At 52.9% G+C, this 26,524-nt stretch overlaps 2 protein-coding genes across 3 annotated transcripts in view; one reads left to right on the top strand and one right to left on the bottom strand.

Moving 5' to 3' along the window:
• The window catches only part of TG (thyroglobulin), a 249,481-nt gene that overhangs the window by 48,406 nt on the left and 174,551 nt on the right, over window positions 1–26,524 (bottom strand). The gene's annotated exons all lie outside the window — the stretch shown is intronic.
• Window positions 1–26,524, top strand: part of SLA (Src like adaptor) — a 66,791-nt gene that overhangs the window by 18,352 nt on the left and 21,915 nt on the right. The window contains exons 2-3 of one of the 2 annotated variants that reach the window (XM_004467581.5): window positions 12,917–13,191; window positions 24,581–24,678. In XM_004467581.5, coding sequence (XP_004467638.1) covers window positions 24,618–24,678 — 61 coding nt within the window. In that variant the 5' untranslated portion in view covers window positions 12,917–13,191; window positions 24,581–24,617. Of the gene's footprint in view, window positions 1–12,916; window positions 13,192–24,371; window positions 24,679–26,524 lie in introns of those variants that run through there. The other variant, XM_004467580.4, reaches the window with a different exon arrangement.

Below are 26,524 nucleotides of genomic sequence, written 5' to 3'. Positions count from 1 at the left end.
GCCTTGGCTACATAACTGCCCCCTCTGTCTAGGGGGGCTCATTGTGGAGGCCTCGCCCAGCACCTGCAGGGGCGCCCTCCCAGGGTTACCCCCCAGACACTTCCTTGGCTTGGAAAATGGAGAGGAGCCCTGCCTTGCCTTTGCCCCTTTAGAACAGAGCTTGCTACCCTGTTCTGTTTTTCATCCAGGTTCTGGCAGACTTGACAAAATGCCTTTTTCCATCTGTCACTAACATTATGCCGAATCGCCTCAGTCACCTTCTGGCTGTCAGAAACCATTTAAATGCTTTGCACTTGAAAATTACTGGTTTCCCAGGCAAAGGTATCACACTATAAAAAGTGACACCATGAGTGATAGCTGAGACAATGACTATGGTCTTATTTCAAAAGGAATTTAAAATGCACTCTCCAGAGTCTCCCCGCTCCTTTCTCAGAGAACGCTTTATAACACATGTGGGCATATGCTTCCTTTTAAAAATAATTTCCTAATATGACTTGTTAAAGAGTCTAGCTGTTTCCTTCCAGTCATTTTATTCCTTGCGGCTTTGCTTCTGGGACCCACTGACCCAGGAGAACAACGACAAGCACGGCTGGGACAGCGTAGCTGAGAAGTAAAGCCTCAGAGTTGACAACCACTGCCTGGAGCTGACGGGTGGCCTTGCAGCTTTCTTAATCTTAGGCTTTGAAGCAATTACTGCACCCCTTTAAACCTCAGTTTCCTCAGCTGTAACATGCCTGCCTCATGGACTTGTTGCGAGGGCTACTTGAGCTACGCCGTGCAAGAACTGAGCACGGGCCTGGTGCAGAGGAAATGCTCTCCTGGCTCCCTTGCCTTCTGTTTGCATTCACTCTACCTCTACTGCCAATGGGACAACTGCATGCAAGGACTTCATCGACTAATGCTACACCACCACTCTCTTTAAAACTGAAAAACAACTGCCAATGTAGAAAGGTGGTAAGGCCGTGGATGGAGAAATCAGAAAGACCTGCATTCAGATCTCCACCCCGTCCCCGGTGACCTTGTCATTTTGGGCAAGTCAATTAACTTCACCAGTTCCACTGGTGCAGTGAGGACTGCGGAAGTCACTAGATTATAAAGCACACAGTGGCAGCTCAGACCACAGCAGCCCACCCTCGCCCAGGGCTGCACTGTTACAGTCCATTTCAAAGTGGAAAGAGGGGAAGCGGACATGGCTCAGCTGATAGAGCATCTGCCTACCATACGGGAGGTCCAGGGTTCAATCCCCAGGGCCTCCTGACCTGTGTGATGAGGTGGCCCATGTGCAGCGCTGCCACGTGCAAGGAGTGCCGTGCCACGCAAGGAGTGTGCCCTGCAAGGAGAGCCACCCCACATGAAAAAAAGCGCAGCCCGCCCAGCAGTGGCACTGCACACTTGAGAGCTGATGCAGCAAGATGACATAACAAAAAAGAGATGCAGTTTCCCCATGCCACTGAGGGTGCAAGCAGACACAGAAGAACACACAGTGAGTTGTCACAGAGAGCAGACAAAGGGTGGAGGGGGAAGGGGAGAGAAATAAATAAAATAAATCTTTTAAAAAATAAAATAAAAAACAAAGTGGAAAGAGGGAGGTGGAGAGAGGCGGAGGGGCCCTGCAGCTACCTCACGGAGGAGGCAGTGAGCCCAGTGGAAGCCCTGCCTCCTTCCTGCTCTACTTCCCCACGCCCGTTCTCCCCGCAAGTTTCAGCTCCTGCAATCCACCTGACTCTTGAAGAACCGGCCCAGGAAGCGCGAGCCTTGAGAAGGCAGGGGAGCCTAGCAACGACTTCCGGAAGAGAGGACGCCACGTCCCGAAGGCTGCTTTCCTCCAGCCGCCTGGGAACAGCCTTCCTCTCCCGGTCTCTTCCCTCTTTTACTCTCTTCCCCTTCCCTGCTTCCCTCTGTAAATGCCGTCCCTGTCCTGAGCCACAGAGAGGCCTCGCTGAGCGCAGAGTTGAGGGACACCAGTGGGCCTGGGCACCTTGAGTGGGCAGAGAGGACACGGCCACCCCTGCGCCTGGGGGAGCCACGGCTGCCTCTCAGGCGTGTATTGAGGACACCCCACGATGGTGACGGGGCCGACAGGGACTGGGGTGTGAGAGGTAGGAGTGCTGGGCCTGGTTTGTCACCCCTGAGGGGTCCCCTGAGGAGGGGCGCTTGGGCCCAAGGCTGGGCTGGAAGGCGGGGCCTAGCCTAGGAGGCCCTTCCTGGGTCCCGCGCTGGAAGGAACGGGCGAGGGGCCGCCTGGGGTTCCATCAGGGGGACGCTGGAATCAGGTTCTCGACTCGGGAAGCTGGTGTGGGCCACCACGGCGGGGAGGGACGTGGCCCACGATGGGGCCGGCGAGGTGGCTAGGGACCCCCCAGGCCTCTGCTGGGCCGGGGCCTGGTTCTCTGCGTCTGTGTCTGCAGGCTGAGCCCCCACACCCCGGCCTGCGCCCCTCGGCCTGTGTGTTCACACAGGCTCGGCGGTTCCCACTGTGGGACCCACTTCCTCACCTTGCACCTGCTCCAGGGTGCTGCCTCAGAGCAATGGGGGGCCTGTTCTGACATCAGGGGGGCCCTGATGCAAGCACAGCTCACCCCGGAGTTTTCCCATGAGAAGCTCCTAGGGGACCCCTGCAAAGGTTCTGATCCGTCTCTACCCTGGATAGGCAGGCACCTGGAAGCCTGCCCCTGCTCTGCTCCTGGAAGCCACTTCCCATGGTTTCCAACACCATTCTCTACGAATTGGCCAAGCGAAAGCCCGTATAAATGATTGCTATTTTGAAGAGATGTGTGAAAATGGACGGATCCTATGGGATCCTGGCTTGGCAGCACGGCAGCTGTGTAATTTCTAGGCAAGTGGCTTCACCTCTCCGGGTCTTCGTTTTCTAATTTGTAAAATGGGTACATAATAATGTCCCCAGGTGCAGCTTCCAGAGCCTGGGCTAGGGGGCCCATCAGCCCAGGTTCAAGTCCAGCTCCCCTTCTTATCGGTTGCATGTCCTTAGGAAAGCTACTCAACCTCCCAATGCCTCAGTTTCCTCAAATGTAAAATGAGGATAAGAATAATATTTGTCTCATTCGCTTGTTGAGGTGACCTGATGAGATAGGCATGCAAAGCGCTCATCACATTAGATCATCAAAATCATAACTGATAAACCGGAGCATTCTTGTGAAAATTAAATGAAGTAACAGTTTTGAGAAATATGTTCTAAGCCATGGAGCCCCATACAGATGTCAGTGGTTATTAAGTATAATATTATTGCTACATAAACTAAAATTTAAAAAACAGGGACATATTCTCCCATCCAGAAGAGGCTTTCGGGCTGACGTTTTGTTCTGACCTCGGGTTACTACGGAGCAGCTGAGCTTGTCCCTCCCTTGTCTCGTTCCCCTCCCCGCTGGGTGTGATTAACAGTGGTGCAGCGAGTGATGGAGGAGATGCCGGCTGACAATTTCACACCCGTCCACTCAGTTGTAACCGACGACACTGCTTTAAATTTCATCAAGGCCACTTTTGGCCTTGCTCTTCTTCTGATAATCTTGGCGTGAGTGAAAAAGCGTACCTCACAGGAGTATTAAGGTTTGGCAGAATGAGAGTGAGAGGGGACTTGAATGAGAACCATGATCATTCTGTTACACACCTTCACCTCATTTTGTGCTGTTCAAGCACACTTTGAGGTGGACGGGCAGGTTTTACTGTTATTGTTTGTAAGGTGAAGGTACTGGGGCCGCCCCAGCCCTCCTAGGAAAGTTCCTGGCAGAGCTGCCTCCCCTACACTTTCAGACCAAGCTGTTCCCGCCACCTGCGGCTCCCGCCTGCCTGTGCTAATGTCAGGTCAATTCACGAGCATCCCTGAGCACCTGCCAGGTGCCAGATGCTGCAGAAATCGGAGGACTGGGGGAGCAGACTGCGTAACTTAAGGAGATCTGCAATCTGCAGGGCAGGGGAGTTACTTTCTTTTTTTAAATGTTATTTTATTTTCCTCCTTCCCCTTTTTCCTCCCTTCCTTCCCCTTTTCCCTCTCTCGTTTCCTTCCTTCTAATAAATATTTGATGGTTGTTCTCAGACAAGCAAAGGGCTTGTGCTAGGCGCTGATCATTGACAAAACAGACAGGCTCCCCGAGAGGTTTTGAAAGTCAGAGCAATGTAGAGACTGGGGGAGGGAGGAGTGTTTGAAGGACTCTTGAAAAAGTTCCCTTCATGGGACCTGCTACCACCCATCACCACCTTAAGCTGACTTTCTGTCTCATGGGAAGACTTTGACTCTTGTCATTGTGTTTAAGTGGAGTTCACAGAATCTCTGTGTCCTTCCCAGACTGTGTGTTTGTGCCAAGAGAAGATAAAACATAACTTTTCAAAAATCCCTTGTTAAAAGCTCTCTTTGTTTAGAAAGGACACTTGTTTCCTCCTTTATATTTCTGTTAGAGTCGTGAGCTCCCAAATGATGAGCACAGGACCATCCACTGGTGCCCAGGAAGAAAATTCTAGAGTATTTATCTATAAACACCATTGAAGAAATATCACCCTTTAAAAATAGTTATTTAATGTTTATAATGTACAGCTTAGTGAAGTCATCCATGTATATAATCAATGGCTATTTACATACATCAGATAGGTTTACACGAAACTCCAGGGGCATCATCAAAAAAGTTTCAGGATGACTACACCAGGCAAAAACAAGAGGCCCCTTTCTCAGTGGGCTGAAGAAAGAATGAGAGTTGGAGTAAAATGGCAGCACAGGCCCCCAGCTTCTCTGCGGATAGTAAGGAAAGTGGTCAGCGTAGCTCTTGTCACTGGACAGTGACCGTTGCAGGTCATTCTGCTGAGGTTCAGCTTCAGGCTGATGGTTCCACCACTGCCATCCCTCCTCCCCCGATGCCACATGACAGAAGCAGGGGGGTCACGGCCTGGCTCAGCAGGGGTAAAGGGGGCCCACCAGCCCCTGGCGCAGTATGATACAAGAATTAAAGCGCCAGCCAGACTGGGGAGGAAATGCATCTCTGATTCTGGGAGATCCAGGAGTGGGGGGAAGGCATTGCAGCTCAGTGGAACAGCAGGAGTAAATTGAAAAACCAAGGAGAGTGGATTCCACTTCTATGAAATATCTAGAATTGGCAAATTCAAAGAGACAGAGAGTAGACCAGAGGTTGCCAGAGGGAGGGAGGACAAGAAATGGGGATGGAGTTTCTGTTTGGGGTTATGAAAAGTTCCGGAAATCGTGGTGATGATTATACAACAATGTGAATGTACTGTGTCACTGCATTGTATGTGTAAAGTGGTTAAAATGGCGAGCTTTAAATTATGTATATTTTATCACCAAAAAGGAAAAGTAAAAGAAAAATGAGCAGTTGAGCAAAGCTCGTCCAGGAAAGAGGAAATAGTACCAGAAAGGCAGGTGGGACATTCCTGTGACAGGCCCCAAAGAGTAATCCAAACAAATGATGGACAATGGGGTCCATGGAAGGCAAAGACTAGAACAGATTTGAGGAGGGTCAGCTCATCAGCTGTTTCTGGAAGGGGAGAGGCTGGAGGACACAAGAGGTAAGGATGACGGACGAGCGGCGGTACTGAAGTCACTTCCAACTCCAGCCCAGATGCACCTGTAGCCATCCCGGTACAAAACCAAGGAGAAACACAGATAGACTCTTCCAGCCAGCACTGCCAAGTCTGCCTTGGCAACACTCCTCTCGCACTGCAAGGGTCAGCTGAACGCCACCCTGGTCAGGCAGCAGGTCCACAGCAACCTCGCCAGCCACTGCCTCCCGCTTCCCTTGAGAGCAGGACCCCCAGGGGGCACAGCACTGCCTTGTCATCAGGCCTCCTTTCTGGTCCCTGTCCAACCTTGGTACTCCCAGAGCTTAGCCTCTTACCTGGCCCATGGGAGCTACTGAATAAATGCTCATGAAAACAAATTAGCTGTTAGGAAACAAAAGGGTCTACCTAGGAGTGTTTCTAGAATAAGTTAGTAAAGAAAGCTAAGCTGCAAGCTGAAACTGGGCCCTGCTCAGAGGACCTCCCAGGCTCTGGGAAACCTGCTGACCTCTTGATCAACCCTGGGGAGCACTGAGCACAGGACAGTCCCCTCCTCTGACGTGCACGCCCTGGGGTTAGGTTGAGCAATGGCAAAGGAGAACCGTTCTAGTGCATCAACATATTTGTGCAACTCTTCTTGCAGAGAAGTTCTATAGAAGGGAAGCTTCTGCTCTTTGCTTCTTCCTGAGAATACTGTTAGCACCAAGAGGCCTCCCAAGGAAAGACAAAGCTTCTGATGACATGTACGTCTGGGTCCTATTCCAGCAGGAGCGTACAGCTCATCACTTATCTAGAAAGATGATCAACTTCCACCTCCAGAGGAACAAGAGAGCTCTCTCTTCCTCATGGTATGGAGGTTAGCTTGTCTTTTCCAGAGGTGAAAAGTCAATATTCACAATTTACGTACTTTTGTTCGCAGGCAGAACTGCAGCGTTCATTCAGTCGTGCATTCAATGGACTCTTAGGGACCAGGCTCTGGGCTGGGCTCTGTGGCAATGTCCCAAAGCTATGCTTTGATTTGAGAGGGAAGGGAAGGCAGTCACTTTCATGGGCCCTACTACGTGCCTGGCACCGTGCTCAGTAGTTGGCACACGTTATCCTACATATTGCCGGGACCTGTGCAGGAAGGGTTAGTAGAACACCATTTAGGCTCCAAGAGACAGGAGACCTGCAAGTACACGGAGCTCCTAAACACTCTGAACCTGTCTCTCGCTCCTGACTCCAATATGCTCATGACCTACTCCAGTGTGCAGAAATCAGCAAGGGGGCTTCTGGGGAGGGAGCAATCACTCTGAGCTGGGGCAGGGTGGGGAGCTCTGGGAAGACACAGGAGCTCTGGATGGGGCCTGAAGGACGTCCCTGTGCCTTGTGCCCCTGCACGATGGGGGTGGGCATCATGCCAGGGGTGGGAGGAAGTAGGAGGAGGTGTGGCTGAAGGGCAGTGGGGCTAAAAGGCCCCAGGGAGGCCTTGCATGGTGACATGTCATGGGAGATGGCACTGGTAAGATGGGCAGAGAACAGACTGTGGTGCTCATCGAATGTCAAGAAAAGGAATGACGTTGGTCATATGGGAAACAGGCGACATGGACAGGTGCTCAAGGAGAGTGACAACGGGAGCTATCTTGTTTGGGAGTCAGGACTGGCCATGTGTGAGAAAGAGAGAGCAAGTGCCTCCAGGGGCAATTGAGACCCAGGAGATGCTACTCATAGAGTGAGTAATTTAGACTCTGTGAGCCTCTGTTTCTTGGGGTAAAGTCTAGACATCCACAGTAACCAGGAAGCAAAAACCCTGTGTCTTTCCTAGCATCCCTCCGTGCTCCCCTTCCCCTACTCTCTGCTTCCTGAACACAACAAGCACTTCTCACCCCAACCCTGGCACTTGCTACTCTTTTGCCTGATTGTTCTTCTTCCTCACGTTGGCACCACTGTGGGCTCACTTCAAGTCACCTCTTCTGAGGTGCGAGGTCCTTTACTGCCCCCATTCCCTCAGTCACTTCCTATGCCATTACTTTCTTTTGCTCTCTTCATAGCATGGACTTGCCGTCTGATAATTCCTGTTTGTTGACTTGTTTATGGTCTTCCTCCCCCACTAAAATAATGCTCCACAGCACCAACCTTTATCTTGTTGATTTCTCTACTTCTGCACCTAGGACAGCACCTAACACCTGAGATAAATGATTGAACAAATGAACGAATGAGCCAGCCCTTATCCAACCACGGAAGGGGTGTAAACTTCACTCGCAGAATTTCTAGTTTGGATGGGATCTTGAGGGGCATATGGTTTAATGCCATTAGATACCCATCACGAGTTTTATAGCATCAAGCACAACGCCTTGCACTCCATAGATACTGACTGAACCTCCCTCCCAAGTGGTCTAACTTATACTTGATTCTCTCCACAGACAGGAAGCTTACTATTTCCTGAGCTTGCCCTCTCATCTTCTGACATTCACAGTTATGTTGATAGGAGGAAAAATGGCTTCTCAAGTAGCACTAGGGATGTGCTAATAGTGGACCAAGCTGTAAGCTCTGACCCACTGGGGGCTCACACCTTGCACACCTGCTTCAGGTGACCGAGTCACCTGAGGAACTCTTAGCCTCAGTCGCCCTTGGGCACCTTTGTGATCTGAAGCTGGAGAAATGGGATTCTTATTGCTTGGCTTGGGAGACCTGCCAACCCCCAGTGGGGGAAACGTAACTGGCTCCTGATCACTTTAAGTGTGCAAAGGCAGGTGTTTACTAATGGAACATTCCATTTCACTAAAGGTCGTGGTGGCATCCTCATCCTTTACTGTGTAACCCTCAGCCCATGCGGGGGACCTGGGTAATCTGCCTGCGGCCTGAAGCCTGGGTCCTCACAGCCAATTAATTCACAAAGCCCCTGGAATCAGGTACTCTCTACACACGTGCACCCGGGTGTCTGCACAGATGCACTCCCACCTCCTGACGCCGAGTCACCAGCCAGTGGTGCAGGGCATCGCCTGCCGGAGGTCTTCATCTCTGTCTTCTTTGCTGGCTCAGAACACCAAAGACAACGCTGGCCGATCACACTGCAGGTCAGGACCCAGCCAGGCCCGGCCGGCCCCACCACCCCTGCTCCCTCTTCTCTCCTGGCCCCTCCCTCTCGGGGGTCTTTGTCTTACTCCTCTGGGGTGTTCATGCCTCCACTAGACTATAAACTCCTCATTCGTGATGTGCTGTGGGTGCTCTCCCTGCCTGTTTCCCAGCCTGGGTCACACGCATGAGAAGTTTGCGGTACGTGTTTGTTGACTTTAGTAATTCAACAACTCGGCAGTGAGCACTGTCGTGGGCTGGGCCTCGGGCAAAAGGGCTCGAGGGCATTTAGCTGTGAGCGCCTCAAGGGTAGGGCCTTGCGGATAGTACAGTGCCTGAGACACAGGGAGGGCTGCCCAATGTGAGTGGAATAAATGAGGAATCCCTAAACGAAGGCCTGCGTAAAGGACATTCTGGTCATGAGCCTCTTCCGTGGACTAGGAAAGGAACTGGTAAGAGGCAGCCTGAGAGAGGCCGGGCAGGGGGCTGGGGCAGAGGGAGGGGCTGCTGCCAGGGATCCCCCCTGCCCTCTCCCCAGGCCCTGCCCTCCTGGGCCAGGGGTGCTTGCACTCTACTCTCCCTCCAGCAGTGCCCAGCTCCCTCCTTAGAGACACGGGGCAAACCCTGCCACAGCTGTAGGTCCCTGCTGGGGGGTCGGGGCGGAGAGGAGCCCTTCCCAGGCATCCTGGCCTGGCCAGACACCTGCTCCTCCTCTCAGGTGATCTCAATCAGGGTGGAGAGGGACGCAGGAGAGCAGCAGCCCCCGCGGTGCGGCACAAGCTGCCCTGCTGCAGGGCTGTCCCCCATCCACACGCCCCGCAGCCCTCTGCAAGCCACAGAAGAGTTTTCACACGGTGTCTTACTTCACACGCTTAGCACCAGTATGGGACGCTGTTCAGTGTCCTCAAGCCAGCCTGATTCTGTCCCCCAGGGGACATGTGGCAATGTCTGGTGTAGCTTGGTTTGTCATAACTGGAGGGAGGGGCGGGCCACTGGCATCCAGTGGGTAAGGGCCGGGGATGCTGTGAAACATCCCACAAGGCACAGGACGGTCCCCCATGACAACCAGTTATCCAGCCCAATACGCCACCAGTGCCGAGGTTGGGGGGTCCTGGGGTAATAGGAAAGCTGAACCTCCACACCCTTGGGGCCCTTGCCTGAGTGGCACGGCGGGGAGCACAGGGTGGCACTGGCGTTCCCCCCACCCTACTCTTTCTCACTCCGGGGTCTCCCTGCCACACTGCCCCCTGCTCTCACCACCCAGCTTTCCCGCAGCGCTTCACAGCTGGGGAAGCATTTTCTCGTCTCTCCTTGCCGTTGTCTCTCTGAGGTGGGATTGGGACGTGAACCCCCCAGACCAGGCTCCCAGGCCCCCCAGGGCCCCACTAGAGCAGAGACAGCCCTGGCCTGGGGGTCGTACAGCGCTCCCGCTTCCTCCACAGTCCCTCCCCTGGCGACCGAGGCCTCTTGGGCACCCACTCTACTGTCCCTGCCTGTCGACCGGTCCACCTCTGCCATCAGACCCGGAGTTTCCTGATGGCCCGCATGAGTCTTTCCCCAGAACTCCACAGCCGGGTCAGCCAGCAGGTCTCCCCGTGGGCCTCCCTCGCCCTGGCTCTCCGAGGCTGCCTTGTCTCCTCCCACGGTCTCAGCTCAAGGACACCCTGCCCATGACCTCCTGAACTTCCCTCTCCATCAACCACTTCATTTTCTTGACAGCCTTTCCCACTCTTGATGGTTGCCAAGTCTAAGTCTTGATCGTCCAACTCCCCCCGCCCCCAGAAGTAAGCCCGCTGGGGGCTGGGCCTTGGTGTTTCGGGTAAGTAGCCACCACGTCCACACCTTTGGACTCCATGGCCGCAGCTCTTTGGCTACTCTTGGATTTGGGGGTAAAACTCCACTTCCGCATATTCCACCTGCCTCCTCTTTCTGGTGTAAGCCAATTGCCCACTTAGTCTCCTGCAATGTTGACTTGGTTCCTTTCCAATAGCTCTGCACAGCACGGCTGTTTTCACAAGTTGACTAAGGAAGCATCTCTCCAGTACAGGGCTCCTTCCAAATTTAGAAGCAGCCGCTGTTTTCATTCGTTCTTGCAACCACATCGAGTGAGGTTTCCAAATGACTGTCCCAGGGTGGCCGCGGGCGGCCTTGGGACCTGCTGTGTGACTCTGGACAAGTCTACAAGTAACGACCCCCCTACCCCACCCCGGCTCTCCACCATCTCTGTGACATGTGGAGGTCGGCGGGGGGCTCGCCAAGGACCACCCACGATAGCCGACAGGACGCCCAAGCAGGCAGTTCCCATGCTGCCCTGGAGCTGGCCCTCGAGAAGTTCCCTAAGCCCCGGGCCCTCGGGTTTCCCTACTGGAGCCTCGTGCCCTAGGAGGGGGGCCTTTTTAAAATTCAAACCCACCCTGAAGTCGAAAGGGTAGTATAATTACACCCATAGCACCCCTTCACACACCGTCCACCTAGATTCACCAAGTGTTGACATTTTGCCCCATTTGCTTTCTCTCATTCTTATTATGTCTCCATGGATGTGTTTTCTGCCTTTAGTGAGCCACGTGAAAGTTGTAGACACGACACCTGACCCCCAAATTCTCCAGCCTGTAAAGAACTAGAGCATCGTCCCACATAGCCACATCATGGTCGTAGCCACGAAAACTAGACACGATGTTATCTAACACGCAGTTAGTGCCGATCACCGCTCCCCGGCCCCAGAGCGCTCTTACTACGTCTTTCCCCGGACGTAGGACCACACGTCCTACGTCGAGGACCACACGTTGCATTAAGCGATCATGTCTCTTTTGTCTCCTTTAATCTAGAATGGTTCTGGGGGGAGCCAAGGATTTTCCATTACGTGCTGACGCTATTCCCTGAAGTGGCAGCAGAGGAGCTGGTGTGCCCCTCTCAGCACATCTCTCGGGACAGCTGCTGGGCTGGTCCTTTCTGGTGGGGGACTGGCTGCCACTCTGTCAAGTCTCTGACAATTAAAAACTAATTTACAATCAAGCTAGTGGTGCTCCTGAGGGCTCCGGAGATGCCCAGGTCCTGTGGTCATGACAGATGGCTCTGGAGCTCAGTGCCTTGTCAGTGGGTCCTACTTTGGAATTTGTGCTCCTGAGTGCGATGGAGCTGGACTCAGATGCAGCCTTTCTACACATGCCTCTACTGTCACTTTTACTCAATCTGTGGTTGGCACTAGGGTTGGTGTATACTCAGGAGACCTGAATCTCTGGACTGGCCATGTGCCAGCTGGGTCCTGAGCCTCAGCAGAGTTGCAACTCCTACCCTCTGTTTCATTGGACTTACCCAGGTCAGCTAACAGAGAGGTGAGGATGGTCAACCACCACACCAGGGAGCCAAGCATGTCTACAGCTGCAAGCAGGAGAATCACATTCATCAGCCATGTGGGATCTAAGCCCCCTCTTGATTTAGAGGTGGAGTGGACATCACCATCCCAGAGTCCTCAGGATGGAGGAATAAAATATTCATTAGAGCGGACTTACTAGTACTCTACTATAGAATTATTGTGACTTTAGCAATGGAAGAAACCATGATGTGGAGACAGTGGCCATGGGATTTGCTGAGGGCAGGGAAAGGGAAGAAGAGGTGTGATGTGGGGCATTTTCAGGACTTAGAGTTGTCCTAAATGATATTTCCGGGACAGATGCTGAACATTATATATCCTAACATAACCCACTGAATGGACTGGAGGAGAGTGTAAACTACAATGTAAACTATAATCCATGCAGTGCAGCAGTGCTCCGAGATGTATTCATCAAATGCAATGGATGTGCCACACTGATGAAAGAGGTTGATGATGTGGGAGGAGTGGGGGTGGGGTGGGGAGTAGGTACCTCTTATATTTTATATATATTATATATAAATATATATAAATATATTTTATATTTTTTATATTTTTATATTTTGTATTTTTTAATGTAACATTTTGTGTGATCTATGTATCTTTAAAAAAAAGAAAATAAAAAAGGGAGAAAAACAAATTTGATATAATTTCAAGCTTAAAAAAAAAAAGTTTACAACCAAGCCGTGGCTGGAGGCTCTGCTCTGAGGTCTCATTGGGCAGTGAAGTAGGAAGCTGTAAAAATTGGGAAACTGAGAAAAGAGAAGCTGCAGCCCTGAACCACGGCATCCTCAGGCCCAGCCAGCGTGGGGGGTCTGAGAAAGCCACCTCCAGGCCCCCTCTGCCTTTTAGTTAGAGAAAAACGTTCAAGCCCCGGGAAGCCCAGGCAGGGCCTGGATGCTTAGAAGCAAGCTGCCCGTATTCCCAGGCGCTTTGCCGAAAAAGTAACAAATGCCTCTCTCTTCCTTGTCCTCATAGGTAGAAGCCTGCCCCGAGCGGTTACTGAAAACAGGAACCTGCACTTCTGCAAGCCAGGGCGCCTTCCTCCTTTCGAGCAGAGGAAGTATGCGGCCAGTTTAGCAACTGCCAGTCCTCCGCGCTAGCACGGGCTGCTCTACCCTCGCCTGCGGCCGGGCTGCCAGCTCATTCCGCCGGGGCAGCAGCCGCCGATGGACAGGTGGTGACGGCACTGCTGGTGGCGGCGGCCCCCCGTTCTGCTGACTCCTGGGGGCGAGCGTGCCCAGCTTCTGAAGGTATCCTGGGGGAGGTTGCAGGGCTGAGCAGACACAGCTGGCAGGGTGTCGGCTTTCTGGGGATGGTAGAGAGCTCTGTGGGCACAGGTCAGTGGTGTCTCGACCGCGGCCCCTGCACCTAGCACGGTGCCCAGTGCGTCACGGCCGCTCAGTGAATTCAATCGGATGAAAAAAAAGGGCTGGGAGAGCTTGGGCCTCTTTCCAGAGGAGAGCGCCTAGTAAAGAACAACCTGGCACAGAGCAGACTCTTACAAAGGACAGAAGTTGTTTATCATCCGGTTTCCTAGCTATGACCTTGGGCAAGTCATTGTCACCTCTCTGGACCTTTGTTTTCTCCTCCATAAAATGGGAATAATGATTCCCACTTCATATAGGCTGGACAGATTCAATGAGCTAACTATGCAAAGTGCCTCGGCCAGTTTCAGACACACAGTAGGTGCTCGATCAGGGTGGCGTCGTGACTCCACACGCGTGGAGACCAGGCAGCAGGGTTATTGACAATGGTGCGCCCAGGAGTCTGCTGTGCGTGGAACTTTTTTGGGAGATGCTAATGAAGGGCTGTAATAATCGATAATAATCAAAGCAGGTGGCATGGAGGGGGTAAGGGTTCAAGGAAAGGCAAAATTCTGAAAAGAGTTGTAAGATATTTTGGAGAACTAGAACTTTCTAACGTGACACACTCAACATGCTTTCAGGTGCCTATGTGTGGAGAGAACCTGGTGTCAGCGAAAGGGCCTGGGCTTTGGCCTTAGACTGTCCTGAATTAGGATTGTGTGTGTGTGAAGGAATGATGGCTGCTATTCTGGGTGACAGGGCAGTAAGGCAGGAGAAGCTATTTTCATGCAATCATCAGAGCAATCCTTAGGATGAAGGTTATTATTTGCTTTTAACAAATGAGGAAACAAAGCTCAGAGAGGTTCAGTGACTTGCCCAAGTCACACAGCACCTAAGAGGGTGAGATACCAAAGAGCTCTGGGGGGCTAAAGTGGGGATGGATAGAGTGTCAGCATGGGCAAGTGTGTGAAGGACATAGACGGGTGTGTATAGCACTGTTCTTTTGGGGTAAAATACATCCCATATTCCCCAAACTTTCCTCATGTGGTTTGTTTCGGATGCCGAGCCCCAGGTCTATTAAACTGTGCCATGGTCCTTTTTAAACTGAGGCGGTGAGCCTGAATGGAAATTCTGGCAAAATCAGGTGCAACTGAGCTTCTGCAGTTAGGAAAAGGCTGTTCGCATGTACGTACTGTGTTCTGAAAAGTCTAATAATAATAGTGCTCCAGTTTGGAACAGAGAGACTGAAATAAAGAAATCTCTTTAGACTCCTGCATCTTAAGCAGACCTAGAGTGTGTTTATAGCCGATGGCCTCGTGCCAGGACACGGCGCTGCCACCAGCTGCATCCAGGTCAACGTTCTGGACTGGCCGCCCACGAGTTGTGTCACTCGGGGGCAAGTCACTCTGCTTCTCTCAGTGTGTTTCTTCCTCGTACAAAGACCAACTTCCTCATGGTGTCTGGAAGTTTACATTATAAACCTGATGTCGTAGGTGCTAAATACGAAAGATGGCTGATAACATCCTTCCCGAGCTGGACGAGCGACCCAGGCCCTCTGGTGTTCCCAGGTGACAGTCGGCAGCAGGCAGGGTTAAACAGGGCTGCGAAGGCTGCACCGCCAGGGAGCTGCCTTCCTTTAGATGTTTCGGGAAACATACTTCTGCCTGTTTCTCCATCTGCTCCAAGGGAAGCAGGGGTGTGCAGGTTTGCGTTGCAGAAAACTGAAATCGTTTTGGTAAGAAAGAAAAAGTTCCCCACTCCTAAGAGTTGTAAGACCAGGTACCGTGTTCCCCAAGGAAGGGAGGCTTGCTGATGACCTAGTAGCTGTTCTCCCGGGACACCCCTAGCCGCCTTCTGCAGTAACCGATGTTGCCAGTTTTCAGTTTTACAGTGTGGTCCTTGACGATTAATGCAGAAGGTGGCTTGGTATCACATGAACCCTCCCTCGTCCCCCCAGCCGGCCCTTCACTCAATAAACTGCATCTCCGTACATGGGAAAGGCTTTCCCCTTCCTAGGCCACCCAAGGAAAAGATAAAACTTTGCCCAAACCACTTCCTCCCATCTGGGACCACCAACGGAGGGGCATATTTTATTACGGAAACTCTAGTTACTGTGAAACTCTAGAAACTATGGAGCTCGAGGGCCCAGCGTTCACTATTGTTGTCAAAAAACTTTGCAAAGTCACTTGTCTCCTTGGCACGCCCCCAAGCAGCCTGGCACCGTGGGTGGGGGGAAGCTGGGAAGGCCAAGTGCCTCGGGGAGGAAAGGGGAACTGTCTTCCAGGCTGCCGTCGGGCAGAAGGACCGCCTCCAGTTGGCCCACCTGCCGGGAATGCAGGGCACGGCCTGGCCTGCGGCCCCAAGCCAGGCACTTGCTATGTGTTGCCTTCAGCCAGCCAACCAAGGCACCCAGCTCGTGTGACGTGCTGGGCACCTGCCAGCTCAGGGGTTCCTCTGTGACTCTCACAGACATGGGCGCTGTCCTCAGAGGGTTACAGTAAACAGTAAAGAGGCACACACACAACTGCAAATTGTGGCGTGTGCTGGGACGGAAACCAGCAGAGCCCAAAGAGGACAGAGCGGGGGCTGGCTTAGGCAGGGAAGGCTATTTAATTCCACCCTGGCCTTCAGCGTGTGCTCCTCTCCAACAATCAGATACGGATAGGGAAACTCCATCCCTCCCATCGCCCTTTCCCAGGCACATGTCCAATCAGCTTAAAACTTACATCCTCTGAACCCAAATTCCATGTACCCTGGAGAGTCCACTTCCTAATTCGCTACTCCGTGTACATACCTCTTGGTCCTTTGCGGAATCCCTACTGTGTGTGACCCTCTAGCACCAACAGTGGGCAAGGCATAATCTCATCACTTAAAAGGGCAGATTTGGCTCACGCTGTCCTCCACCCATTAGCATCGTGGCAAAGCAGTTAGGAGCCAGGCTGCCTGGATTCAAATTCTGGCTCCCACTTACCAGCTGGGTAAGCTCGGGCGAGTTCCCTAAATGCTCTGGCCTCGGTTTCATTTATCCGCAAGACGCATGAGGACCAAATGGAGAGTACACATAAAACGCCGAGGGCTGACACGTACAACTCCTCAATACAGTTAGCTCCTGTTTCTCCCCTCCTGCTGGGTGCTGGCGAGGAACTCAGAGAACAACTGGCCTTGGCCTGTGAGGAACCTCCTCTGGGCCACCCCCTGTTGACAGAGAAGCGAACTGCAGCCCAGGGAAGGCCAGCGGCTGCTCCGGTCTCAGGGAAGGCAGTGAGGAAGCCTGCCGGCAGGGCTCCCTGCGGGGTCCACAGACGGGACTGGGGAAAGTGAAAATTAGGGAGGAGACTGGGCGCGCCCTTCCTCTTTATGCATCGAGCCTCCCTCGCCAGTGATCTTGTGGCACAGCGGGACAGCCTGCCCAGCACAGAGGGGCAGAGGAGTGAGGGCCCTGGCAGCAGTGATCGAAGCTCTTGGAGCGTTTATCTGAATCAAAATTTCATTATACTGGGATGAGGCTAACTGAAGGATTTAGAGATTAAATTGAAGAACGGGGATTAAAAAACCAAGAGTATCGACGACTGCCAGCAAGACAGTCCCACGCATCCCCCCATGGGATCTACGCCCCCTCTCAGCGGGAAGCAGAGTGGACATCGCCACCCCAGATCCTCTAGGCTGAGGAGTGAGCAAACATCAGGGGGAACTGCAACTATGGACTAAAGCAGACTTGGTATTATTCTAGTACTAGAAGAACAAGTGACACTGATATAAAGGCAGTGGCCACCAGAGGTTCTGAGGGGAGGGGGGGAGCACAGGGGGAGCATGGGGCACGCCGTGGACATTGGGATGGTCCTGCATGACCTTGCAATGACAGATACAGGCCATTACACATTTTGTCAAAACCTATAAAATTGTGTGTTGCAAAGTGTAAACCACAATGTCAACTACAGACCATGGTTAGCAGTGAGGCTTCAATGTTGTTACTAATATTGTAACAATGTGTCACACTAACTAAAGATGCTGTTAATGGGGGGAAGTGGGGGAGGGTAAGGGGGTGAGGCACAAGGGAATCCCCTAAATTTTCAATGTAACATTTATGTAATCTAAAGCTTCTTTAAAAATAAGAAGATGAAGAGGAAGAACAGAGATCTGAAAGTGGTCCCCATCACTGAACTAGCTATGTGACCTTAAGCGAGTCACTTAACCTCTCTGAGACTTAGTTTTCTCGTCTATAGAATGATGGGCTCTTTGGGGGCATCAAATGAATCAGTGTCCTTTAAAACATCTGATTTAGTCCCTGCCACATAGCGGCTGCCCATTGGGAGCAGCATCTCTTCTCCTTTGAAAACAACTGAAAACCGCTAGCTGTCCAGATAAGGGAAAAGGCTCAGGAAAGAGACCACTCCCTCCGTGGCGGCAGTAGCCGGCTTGGGCCGGCTCGCCAGGGCTGACTGTACTCTTCTCTTCCTGGCTTTGCGCTCAGTAACGTCACAGTGGAAGCTTGACATCAGCCATGGGGGAGTATCTACACCACAGAAATTGGAAATTACTACAAATAAGTCCTCCCCCCTCCCCAGGACACTGGTCTTCAGCTCTCATCTATTCCACTTTGCCTTCTTTCTGGGGCACCCACTGGGTTCCAGCCATGAGTAAACCCAGACGTGAGCCCTTGTCTTCATGCACCTTAGCAAGCCACCACACAGGTGTCCCAAGCAACCTCGCGGCAGCACAGGTGCTCCTGGGGAGGCGAGGACGAGGAGGGCGAGGCACAGCCTCTGCAGAATTCCAGGGATCCCTTCAGAGATGCCAACTGCCAAGCCCCGCCTAGGCCAACCAGAGGGGCAGGGGGGCACAGAGGGCGGCCCCGACCTCTGTGAGCTTTGATGGTGACTCACAGTGAGGTGAGCAGAGGCGCCGTTCATGCAAATGCCCTATGAGGTCAAGTATCCATTTCCGCTTTACCTGACCGGTTTGTGAGTAATGCTGATGAGCCACACGGCTGCATAAAAAGCAACACTAAACCTTGATGGGAAATGGAAACGTGATGTAATAAAGAAGCCCCTGAATTTACCATCCCAACAAACCTTGGCATCTCCACCAAAGTCTCCTGCCCCTTCTCTCGTGTAACCTGCATTTCCCAGATAGCCATATTTGAAACAAAAAGGAAGAGCCTATTTCATAGTCACTGTGGTTCCCATTTGCAACTGCTAGTGTAATTGCTAGTGCCGCGGTCTTTACAACGATCTGTGTTCGTTGCCAAAAAGCCTACAGGCTCCGTGGGTGGCCCCAGCCCGGCCGGGGCCCTCCACCCACCTGCAGCACAGTTTTTGTAGGAAAATGTGTTCTGACGCTAACAGACTCACAGATGGGGTGGCACCCACTCCACAGCCCCTGTGTATAGGGGGCGGAGGGGATCAGGCGAAAGCTGATCTAGAATAGAAAGAAGTCAGGGGGCCTTTTGTTTGCATGACTCATGAGGCCCCGCTCTGGGTGACCCTCGCTGCACCCTCTGCACCCAGTCCCCACTTCACAGGCTCTGCAGCGGGTGAGGTGCTTGTGGGCGATTTACTGCCCACGGAGAGGGCAGCCAGGTGAACACCCTGGAAGGTGGATACGGCTCGGGCCATTTTGGATGAGAAAACCAACAGAAATAGGGCAGAAATAGGGGTAAGATTGAAATTTGCCCCAGCTCCCACTGGCCCCAAACTTGGCTTCTTCCATGACTAAGATAACCCTATGAACTCTACAGAACGCATCCCTCCTCATCTGGGCGGGTAAAGCGAGGCTCCCTGTCCGCCTGAGAGCATTCGAGATCCCATCCAGGCAGCCAGCGGGAGAAGGAGTCACACACAGGCTCACGCACATGTGGGCCGGGCGTCGCCAGGGCACCACGGCGGATCTGAAGCCAGGGGGACAAATAGGAAACAGCCCTGGTTCTGGCAGCCAGAGCGCCGGCCAGGGCGTCAGGCACTTGGTCCAAACTGACCTGACCGTGGGGCCTGGAGCGGGTAGCTTGCCCCAGAGCCTTTTCTTTACGATGGGAGGGAACTGAATTGTTGCGTTTCACTCAGAGCATTCCAATATCCTAGGATCGGGAGGCCCTGTCAGGAACAGTGGGGGGGGGCAAGAGTCCCGAGCCCCCAGCCAGCAACCTGCAATTATTGATTTTATGTATAAAGCCTCAGGGTAACTTTCTTTAGAACACAGTTTTGAACCAATGAGGTTGAAATATATCTTAAGAGGTTCTCAATAGGAAGTGGAAAAATTCCCAAGTTCACCTCCAAGTAGAAAACGCCTCTGACATTGACTCAGGCAATTGGGGAAGGCTGGAGGGATGTCCGTGAGCTGACTGTCTGCTCCCCGCAGGATTTTCCGTGGCGGGAGCCCCAGGCACCCACGGCTGTGCCCCAGCCCCCTCCACTGTGCAGGGAAAGGAGAACAGGTGGGGGAGGCGGGCAGGCCTGCGGCTGCACCTGCCCTGCAAGGGACCCAGGAGCCAATTTGGGTCACGGGGCACACAGCCCCTGGCAGCCCCCAACCTTGCACGCCGGGAGGGCACACCTGTTGTGAGGGGTCAGGATGTGGTGGGGTGCCCCGGAAATCCTGTGAGATCCTTGGCAGGGAGACCAACTGATGCTAAGCCCCTCGTGCCAGCAGACAGTCAGGCCCGGGCCATTTGAGTGGGGACAGGTGATGGCCATGGCGCAGATAGCTGAGGTGGAAGAGGCAAGAGCGATTGTCCAGCCCAGCCCTGCCCCCAACTCCCTGGAGGACTCAGGCCCAGGGCTAGGAAGGGACATGCCCACACTCACCCCGTGAGCTAGCTGGCCACCGAATCTCCCACCGGCCCAGCCTGGTGACTGCTTTAGCCGCCACTTACCAACCATGTCTCTGTTGTAGATGCACTCTCAAATATAACCCTGAAGGGCTGGTGTGTGTTTCCCAAACGTCTGGGTTCGAAAACCAAGGTTCCGGGAGGTGAAGTAACTTGCCGAAAGACACACAGCCAGAAGTCTGGGGAGCTGGGATTTGAACCCATGCCTGCTTGCTTTGAAAACCCCTTCTCTAAGTCTCCCCAGCTCTTTCCACATTCTGCTTCTGATTATAAGAGCAGTTCATGCTCGTGGTAGAACATTTGGGCATTTTAGAAGAGTGTAAAGAAGAAATGAATAAATTCACCTATGAATCACTACTTAGACTTTGAAAATATTTTGGGAAGTTCCCTTCCATATTTTCCCAGGCATATGCCCAGGCATATTCAGTTTATAAAATTGAGATATTAAAGCAGGGTTTTGATTTCTTTTTTCCACTTTTTTTCCTGCCCTACTTCATGAACAATTCTTTAAACTATATGGAATGCTGGGTAAGGCTCGGCAGCATTCCACAGAATTCACTCCCGCCCTTCCACCACATCAGGCCACCTGAGAGTGGCCGTGACAACTGGGGCCTGAGCAGGCTGTAACTGGCCTCTCTCTTGTCCAGTCTGCTCCCTCCACCTGCACGCCCAGACCCAGGCTTCTGGACATTGCCACAGGGCATCCAAGAGACCCTTCATGACCTTTTGTTAAAGGGGCCCTCAAATGTCATGGTTCCTGAAGTTCACTTCCATTGAATTTTAAAAATGGCATTTCTGTTCATTCTTCAGCTGGCCTGGGCAGGAAAAGAGGGCGCATTTCCCGGTAGCTCAGAGAACGGGTTCTGGGCTCAGACCCGGCTTTGAACCGCAGCCTTCCCTTTAGCACTGACATAACCTTGGATAAATCTCATAATTTTGGAGCCTCACTCGCTCGTCCGCCAAGCGGGGTTGTTGTGCATTACCTGGGATGATATGAATGTAAAATGCCCGGCCTCGCCCCTAGCCCAGAGCCAAAGCTGGTGAGGGGTCTGAGCCTGCTGTGGGAGCCCGGGTGTGGTGGACGTGGCGGTGTCCCCACTCGTGGTGTCCCGTTTCCACGCCTTAGAAGAAGGTCGCACTTTGTGAAAAATAATGTGAAGGCCAAAGCAACCGCTCACAGGAGGTGAGGGTCCAGGCCAGCCAAGCTGCTGCCCTGGACCCTGAGAAGGAGGTGACGACGAGGTTTGGTCTCTGCCTGTTGGGACTTCACTCCAAAGTGATAATGGCTTTTTTTCTCTTATTAATAATTTTCAAAAAGCCATCGGGTCTTGATTACTAGCATTAAATGCGGTCAAAATTCCTCTCTTTGGAGAGCATCTTTTCCACTCATCAATTTTCAGAAGAGGAAACCGAGGCCCATTCCAAGGTTACACAAAGAAGATAGTGTTGGCCCAAAGACTGAAGGGGAAATGGGGGGCAAACCCCAGTTATGATCCCCTGTCCTGGGAGCCCTGGGAGCCCAAGAATTACCCCACGAAGAAAAAGGGAAGGGAAATCAAGGGCCTTCATAGCCAGTTTTACTGAGCTCATTTCTCTCTTGCCCTTTTCTTATTGTTCTAGGAAGCAATTATGTCTCTCACCCTCCCACCTCCAGCCTTTGTATAAAACTGTCATAGATTAAATCAAATTGTTCAACCATTTCATCAGGGAAACTCCAACTCTTATTCTTTGGGACATTTTCACCTGCCTCAAATCAAAGCCTCTTCCAGGCAAGTCAGCTCCCTCTTGGAGGCTTTGGGAGACTGTTGAGACCTAATGGGATCTTCTGGACAGCACAGGAGCCAGAAAACACCAGAGGGCCAGAAGCGGAGCGGGAGTGAGTGAGCGTGGACGGAGCCAGGCTCCTGTGGCCCTCGCTGTAGCCTCCTCACCTCGTGGTCCTGGCCACCTTTATTCCCTGGATGGACCTCAGTTTCCCCATTTGTAAAAGCAAAGTTTCCAGTTTCTCCTTCCCATACTGGATTCCAGAAATCATCCCTAACTCAGCACGAGAAAGCTTGAGAAGAATGTAAAATTGCTGGGAAGAGGAGTAAGCTCAACCAGCCCTTTGATGGAGAGCAAGGTCTTTTCCAGACTAGTTTTTCTGGGGCCGTGGCTTAAAGGTAGGGGGGAGATTGGACATCAAGGGCAGAGATGGAGTGGGGAGTGGTGGAGAAGTGTCGCCTGGGGTGTCCGGCAGGTGCAGGACAACAGCTCAGGGGGAACGTGGGAGGCGGTTAATGGCGTACTTGCTGGGTCCTCAGCTGGCACTTGACACCCGCCGAGCATCCCACTGGGAGGAGCAGAGCTGCGTGGTTAAAGGGGTGGAGTGAGAACGAGCCGCGGGGCAGGAGGCAGAGAGGAGCCCAGCAGGTCTGCGAGGGCCTCGGCCTGCCCTGTGATCTTTCTCTTGAAGCCCCATGGCCTTGGCCATGGCACACAGGCAGGCTTAGGGTCTCGGGGGCTCCATACAGCCTCAGGGGCAGGGCAGAGGGGCTGGAGGCCCTCAGGATATGTCTGCACATGGAGCCTGGGCTCCGCACGAGGTCCCTGGCGCCTCAGCGTCACGAAGGAGACTGCGTTTGCTGCTTCCCAGGAAACGTGGAGCCTCAGAGGTCACCTGCGGGCCCTAGCAGGTCATGGGAAACACCCCCCCACTGCCTGCCCTGAGCACTCACTCTGGCCTGCACCGAGAGGAGACGCTTGGAAGTGTGGGCTGCACCGCGGGGAGCGTGGGCTCCCTGCATTCCGCCGTCACTCCTGCAGCTCCGGCCTGATGGGTGCAGGGAGGCTGTTAAAATCCACCTGGCCCACAGGAAGGCTCCTGCCAGGGTCAAACACCTCCCCTTGAGGGTGGGAGAAAGAAGAGCCCGGGCCCCAGGTTTGGAAGGGCCTCGGGTTTGCACCGCCCCGGTTGTTTCCAAAGCGCTCACACCTCTCCCCGCAAAGAGACAGGTGCCCTCAGAAGACACGAGTCTCATCTAACTCCAAACTCGTGACGCATTCTGTGGTGCATCGGGAGTTTGCAAGTTTTGTGATTATCTTGGGAGTAGCACAATCATATTACAATGTATTGCAGTAAGAATGAAAAACTGTTTCTGTAAATATTTAAAAATATATTAACTTTTTAAAAAACCACTCACTTTGGCTTTCCTTGTCTCTTAATATAACAGGAATCCCATCCCCCAAAATAGGCAGTGGTGCAGGCCTCCCTCAATCTCTGAAAAGCCTAGTTTGGAGAACATAGACCTTTCTGGAACCTGAGCAGCAGGGCTTACAGAAGGGGCTCAAGGCCATGCTGGCGGTTAGGTTGGCTGGCGTTGGGGCCCTGTCACACTTGCAAGGCTTTGCTCCTAAGCTGAGGACAAAGAATGGGGTGGAATGCAAGCCCCAGCTGGGCTGGCCGCGGGTTGGGGGAGCTTGCCCCAGCTCTCCTCTTTGTCCCCACAAGGCGGGAAAAGCTCTGTCTATGGTGTGGGGACGACTGGGAGGATGTAGCTATCCTAAGACACTCTTTATTCTGTCATCATCTAAGTCCCTTTTTGATTGAGGACCCAGAATTTGAACGATTGTCATTTTAGACAGAACTTGCAGCAGCAATAGCTAAGTAAGGTGAACGTCACACCCAGCCGTGTTCTAAGTGCTTTGCAGTTTTTACCTCACTCACTCGTTGTTCTATGGTTATCCTCGATACAGAAAAGGGTGACTAACTTGCCCAAGGTTATCCAGCTTGTGAGTCTACAGCCAGGATTCCAGCCTAGGTGATCTGGTTTCAGAGCCCACCATGTAAGCATGACAGTACAGGAGATTCAGCATTCGAAGCGCAGCTCCCCGCTCTGCAGTTCCTTGCCCTGCGACCTTGGTCAAGTCATTGACCCTTTCTGAGACTCAGTTTCCTGAACTGCAAAATGGAGTTCATGATGCAGGGATTTTCCAATGATCAAAAGCAGCACCAAAAGCAGATGGCATATATACAATGGGGTTAAAAAGACCTCCTTTTTACCTCTCAAAGTGTATTAAAGACTCCAACCAGAGAGAAAAGAAGTTGAAACAGAAACTTTCCCCTCCTCTTCCCTCCTGTTTGTAAAGCACCTCTTGGTGCCTGGGAAGGGATGGAGAAAGCACGCAAGGGGGAGAGTTTTGGACAACCTGAAACACGGCTCAGCCTCTCAAACACAGCCTGGGCGGCTCACGGCTCAGCAAGCGGGTGAAGAATGGAAACTTTTTGCCACCAACTGTATTCGCTAGCAACTTCCCTCTCTGTGGTTTTTTTCTGTCATTCCCTTGATAAAAGAACTCGAGCTGCGTAAATGTAACCAACATTCACGAATCTCGCCTTCACATAAAAACACCAGCCTTTCAAGAAGCAAGCTGCCTGACAAAATGATGCACGATGCACTCTAAACTGGGTCATCCTCCACCCAGAGGGCTCAGGGCTCAGTTGACTTTCCATGTGTGTCTCTTGTGCCACAGGCTTCAAGCGTCTCGAACAGCCCGGAGAGAGAAAGAAATGGGCAACAGCATGAAATCCACCGCCGCCCCTCCCGAGAGGCCTCTGCCCTGTCCAGATGGTGAGTCTGACCTCTGGGTGCCTTAAACGTCACTCTGTCCCACAGGGACCCAGTACCTGTGTCCCACAGGGATCGGGCAATGGTGGGTGCTGATAAATATTGCAGCAGGATGATGGGTACACAGAGTTCATTAGATTTGTCTCTCTAGTTTGGGTTATGGTTAAATTTTTTCATAATTAAAACTTTAAAAGGATTGGGTAATTAGTATCCCCTGAGGTATGCTGAATTGTTGGCATGTTGAGATGGATTTTGGAGATGGGCTGGTTCACGCTATTTATTTTATAGATGGGGAAACTGAGGACCACAAAGGGAATGAAATTGGCATCACTAGCTATTTGTAGTATTGGAATTCCAACCTATGGTTGCCTGATTCAGGCTCTTGCTTACCAACCCCTGCCAGCCCTTGGTATAAAATTACCAAGGGTATATTTAGCTAAAATGCTTGTTTGGTGTCACTTTATTAACATAGATGCTCTACCCCCGTGAAATCCCCCTGAAAACAAAAGAATCCTGTGTTCCACTGGTAGGATCACAAGATGCCAAGCGTTCTGGGAGATGGATACAGTGTCACAAGTTAATCAGTGCAGAGAGCAGCCAGCTTTTCAGAGGCGGCCAGGCTAAGCCAGGCTCCCTTTGCTACGGAGAGTCCTCCAGCTACTGGGTGGGCACGTCAGCGAGCAGAAGGCAAGGCTGTGCTGGTGGTTTCTAACACACTTGCCTTCATTTCTTCCAGATTTCAAGTCGGGGCGGCCGGCTGGGAGGCGGTGGGGAGGGGCGCGCTGTGCAGCCCCTCTGGCGTGGTTGAGAAGGCAGGGTCAGCGAGGTCAGGGGAACCAGAAGTGTCCGCAGGGTCATGGGGGCCCTTGGGACCCTCCCTCCTCCTCCCACCATTAGGGTTATTCAGGGGCTGGTCTTGACGTCCTAAAGCGGGGAGGGGGGCACACCTGATGCACCTGCGCCCCCCCACGAGCCTGCCCCGGGCGGGGCTCCCTGGGCACGGCTGTGAGTAGACAGAGCCAGGTGCCCCCTGCCTCCACCTCACTAGCCCCCCTGGCTGCTGGGGCCCCTTAAAAGAGGAGGCTCTTTCTTCTCACAAAATGGAGACACCAGGTCACAAAGAGTCCGGGGGCCTTTGGGACGCCCTCGGGCAAGTGCCAGAGCCCCTCCCCTCCACGTGCACGCGGGTGCAGTCAGGGGCAGGGCGATCTGCCAGGCTCTTCCTGGCTCAGGGAACCCCCTCCCCAAAACAAAGTGGTGGGGGAGGGCAAAAAGATGGTTTCTCAGAGCCAAGGCGATGGAACCACGGGCTGTGACAGAGCCGAGCGTGTGTGCCGGGGCCAGGGAAGAGGGGCCCTTCACCTCCCGGGCAGCGCTCAGAACGGCGCGGCTGGGAGCAGAGCGGCTGAGCCTGAGGGCGCCCCGGGAGCGCCTGGGTCCCTTCCAGCTCTTGTGCGAAGGGACTCTGCCCCTGCCCTCCTCCTCGGGCCAGACCCACTACTAGAAAACAGGCTTGGCAGTGCCCAGCAGGCAGGGGTTCTGTGTGGTCCCTCCCAGCGCGGGCCAGAGCAGGTGGCATGCTTGAGCAGGCCCCGTGAAAACATGGGCCTCCAAGGACGGGCTCATTTGCCTTGAATTTTTCAATGCAAATCCTCGTGAAATCAGTTTCTCTTTTTCCACTGCGTGGGTGGGGGGGGTCACCTCTAAGAAGGAGGTGGAGAGGGGTCTCCCCACCCCTCCTCCCCCGCCAGGTTAAGAGAATTCCCCCGGTCAAGCCCAGTCTGTGACCCAGGCAACCACATCAAGGCTGGTGGGTTGCCTTTCCACCCCCCACCCCTGAAAACTTTCC

Source organism: Dasypus novemcinctus, chromosome 14 (assembly GCF_030445035.2).
Source record: "Dasypus novemcinctus isolate mDasNov1 chromosome 14, mDasNov1.1.hap2, whole genome shotgun sequence".
NCBI lineage: Eukaryota > Metazoa > Chordata > Mammalia > Cingulata > Dasypodidae > Dasypus > Dasypus novemcinctus.
Note: the sequence above shows the minus strand (reverse complement) of the source record. Positions and strands in the feature narration are given on the sequence as shown.